Source organism: Calidris pugnax, unplaced genomic scaffold, assembly GCF_001431845.1.
Source record: "Calidris pugnax isolate Ruff unplaced genomic scaffold, ASM143184v1 scaffold225, whole genome shotgun sequence".
NCBI classification, from domain to species: domain Eukaryota; kingdom Metazoa; phylum Chordata; class Aves; order Charadriiformes; family Scolopacidae; genus Calidris; species Calidris pugnax.
Genome location: NW_015091072.1, coordinates 2,848,844 through 2,851,623, shown reverse-complemented (window position 1 = coordinate 2,851,623; position 2,780 = coordinate 2,848,844). Strand labels below are relative to the sequence as shown.

Here is a 2,780-nt window from a genome sequence, read left to right as displayed (position 1 = left end):
CCCCCCCCCCCCCCCCCTTTTTCAGCTTTTCACATGGAAAAATTATGCTCTGGGAAAAGGAGATAGGGTGAGAAAAAATTAATCCCAGGGTAACAACAAATGTAGACACTGCAAATACTGTGCTATTAAAAAAGGTTATAAATCTGCCCCCAGATGCTTGTCATCACCGTGTTGCTTGGGGGTTATAGCCCCCTCAGATCTGTCAGTAGATCTCCTTGCAAGACAAGAGCCTCTAGCTCTCCTCCTCTACCCTTTTTAGCCAAAATGAGACAAGTCAGATTAAACTGTCCACATAACCATTTCCAAAGGCTGGCTTATCTGGCTAGAAATGGGTTAAGGACAGTTCAAGAGAACAGCTACAAGTCCCAGGGATTAACCTGAATGGCCAGCAAACTGGCAAGAAGCAGAGGACAGGTCAGGGCAGAGACTTCTCCTCTTTGCAAGGCTGGATTCAGGAAAGGACTTCTGTCCACGATATACTCCTGCTCCATAAGCCTCTTTGCTAACATCTAAAATCCATGGTGAAAATAACTTTCTTGATTATTCTCAATCAGGTTTAATCCAAAATGAGAAGATAAAAACCCTCACTCTTATTTTGAAATAAGTACTCTGGTGGGACACATAACGATGCTGGTGTAATTACAGTGGTCCCACCAGTGGAAATGCTCCTGCACATCAGCCTTCAGACCTCACGAACACAGACAAACAGCAACTGGACTCCTCTCCAGTGTTAACTAGGCAACTTATTCCAGCAGGATATGAACAACTCATTAACTTTTAATACATTCATCAGACTTTTCCAGCCTCTCCCTTTTCCCCTATCACAACGGATGCTTCCCAAAAATCACTCCATCTGCTTCAGAAAGCCCCAGCCAAGAACACAAGCAACTTTACCTCTGTAGCACCCCTGTTAGTACTAGAGAACGGTCGCCTCATTGAGGCTCTGACCCAGGAAGAAAGAGATAAAAAGGGCTGTGTGAAACTGGTGGCTGGCTTCCATCCGAGGAGTACAGTTCACCGTCTATTGCTCTTGTGACTATTACTGAACCAGGCCAAAAAAAGCTTCCAAGTTTTGGCACGTCTCAGATTTTCCAGTCTGCACAAAGTCATGCCAGGAACATTTACCGAAGCAATTTCTTTCTTTCTTTCTTTAAGGACTCTAATTATGCACCTAACAATATTGTAGAAATTAGTCTTGTACAAAACCCCCACTGCATTTCAGATATAGTTTTGCCGACAAAAGGATTAGAAGCTTAAGGATCGGTGTTAATATTCCGAACATACTGAAAGGCACAAAGTGCACACTGCAGCAGAAACAGGAGAAATAAGAGAGGTTATCACTTCCAAAATCTGGAAGAGGGAAAACCACACCGGAAAATGCCATACTAATCTGACTAAATGCCAATGAAGCAGGAGAAAGGTAGTAAAAAACATTTAGAATGAGGTAACCATCAAAGCTGTCTCTGAATTGCAAGCAGCTCACCTTCAAGCACAGCCCACTCCCTCGAAAACAAGGTCTAGATATCCTAGAGGGTGGGGTACTACCCTTGAGTGAACTGATGTTCACCACTTGGCAGCTACCTGCAATAAATGAATCAAATTGAACCCCAAAACAAAGGTTGTCTGAAGTGTCAGTTTTCCCTGAAACCAGACCCAAACCTCAGTCATCACTCTTGAGTTCTGCTGAACTTTGACTGGAACTGAACCAAAGTGTTCACTGGTTTGACACCTAGACCACTACCCCTGAAAACAAAGAATTCATTTATCCACTCAAGCACGAACTGGCCTTTAAAACCAAGTTTTGATCACGATGGCTGTACATTTTTTCTTTCAGTTTGCAGATGGGGACACTGAGGCACGGAGACATGACAGTACTTACACTTGGGAAGTCATCCAGGTACTCCAAATTAGAGTGCATTAGGCAAAAAACAGGATTTAGCACTTTGACCGCATCAACATAACGTTAGCGCCACCAGTGAAATCAGAAATCAAGGGCCAAACACATCTTGGCTATGTTTCTCCTGGTTACTGACTCCAGGCTTTACTCACCCCTCTGCCATCACTATTTAGCTGTTATTATCTTTCATCTTATGGACATACTGCTGTGCACTTCCTTCCTACAGAAATTTCGCTCCACATCGACCAGAACTGGTTCAGGTTTATTTAGGGTTCCTAAGAACATGAATAAAACCGTTCTGGCTTTTTCAGGACAGCGCTGGAGAGGACGCGTGGAAACGCTGACTACATAACTATGTCACGCCTCGGGAAGAAAACGTATTTTATCGTGGACGGGAAGCGCTGCCTCGCGCCACAGCTCAGTCCTGCTCCCCTGGGTTTTCACGACAGCCACTATCGTGACCAGAGCTGTCGGTTGTGGCAGCGTGGGCTCACGGCCACCCTGTCTCACCTCCGCTCCTCGCTGCCCCAGCACTCGCATTATTCGGGCTGGCAGTTGCGGGGAGTTCACCAAAGAGCTTTGCTTGCCAGGGGACAGACCCACAGCGACAGGCTTCACCCTAACACCACCCCACCCTCCCCCCTTTTTTCCTTTGCCATCGCTCCTGCCGCGTGGTCCAAGGGGTGGGAGGCAGAAAGAGAGGGAACCCTTTGTAGGAAATCTGATGGGAAATCTGGTATGTTTATACATTTTTTTTTTTCTTTTCTCCTTTTTTTGTGAGTGTGCAGAGCCAAACTGCGATGCTCTAGGGTGGGGCTCGCCATCTGGGAGAAATATGTAGGGAGAAAAAATGCAGGCGGGGAGGAACGAGTCATGTCCCCCC

At 45.9% G+C, this 2,780-nt stretch overlaps 1 protein-coding gene across 1 annotated transcript in view; it reads right to left on the bottom strand.

Moving 5' to 3' along the window:
- The window catches only part of FSTL1 (follistatin like 1), a 57,037-nt gene extending 55,104 nt beyond the window's left edge, over window positions 1–1,933 (bottom strand). The window contains exon 1 of the mRNA XM_014957194.1: window positions 1,880–1,933. Coding sequence (XP_014812680.1) covers window positions 1,880–1,918 — 39 coding nt within the window. The 5' untranslated portion in view covers window positions 1,919–1,933. The remainder of the gene's footprint in view (window positions 1–1,879) is intronic.
- Between the last annotated feature and the right edge of the window lie 847 nt (window positions 1,934–2,780).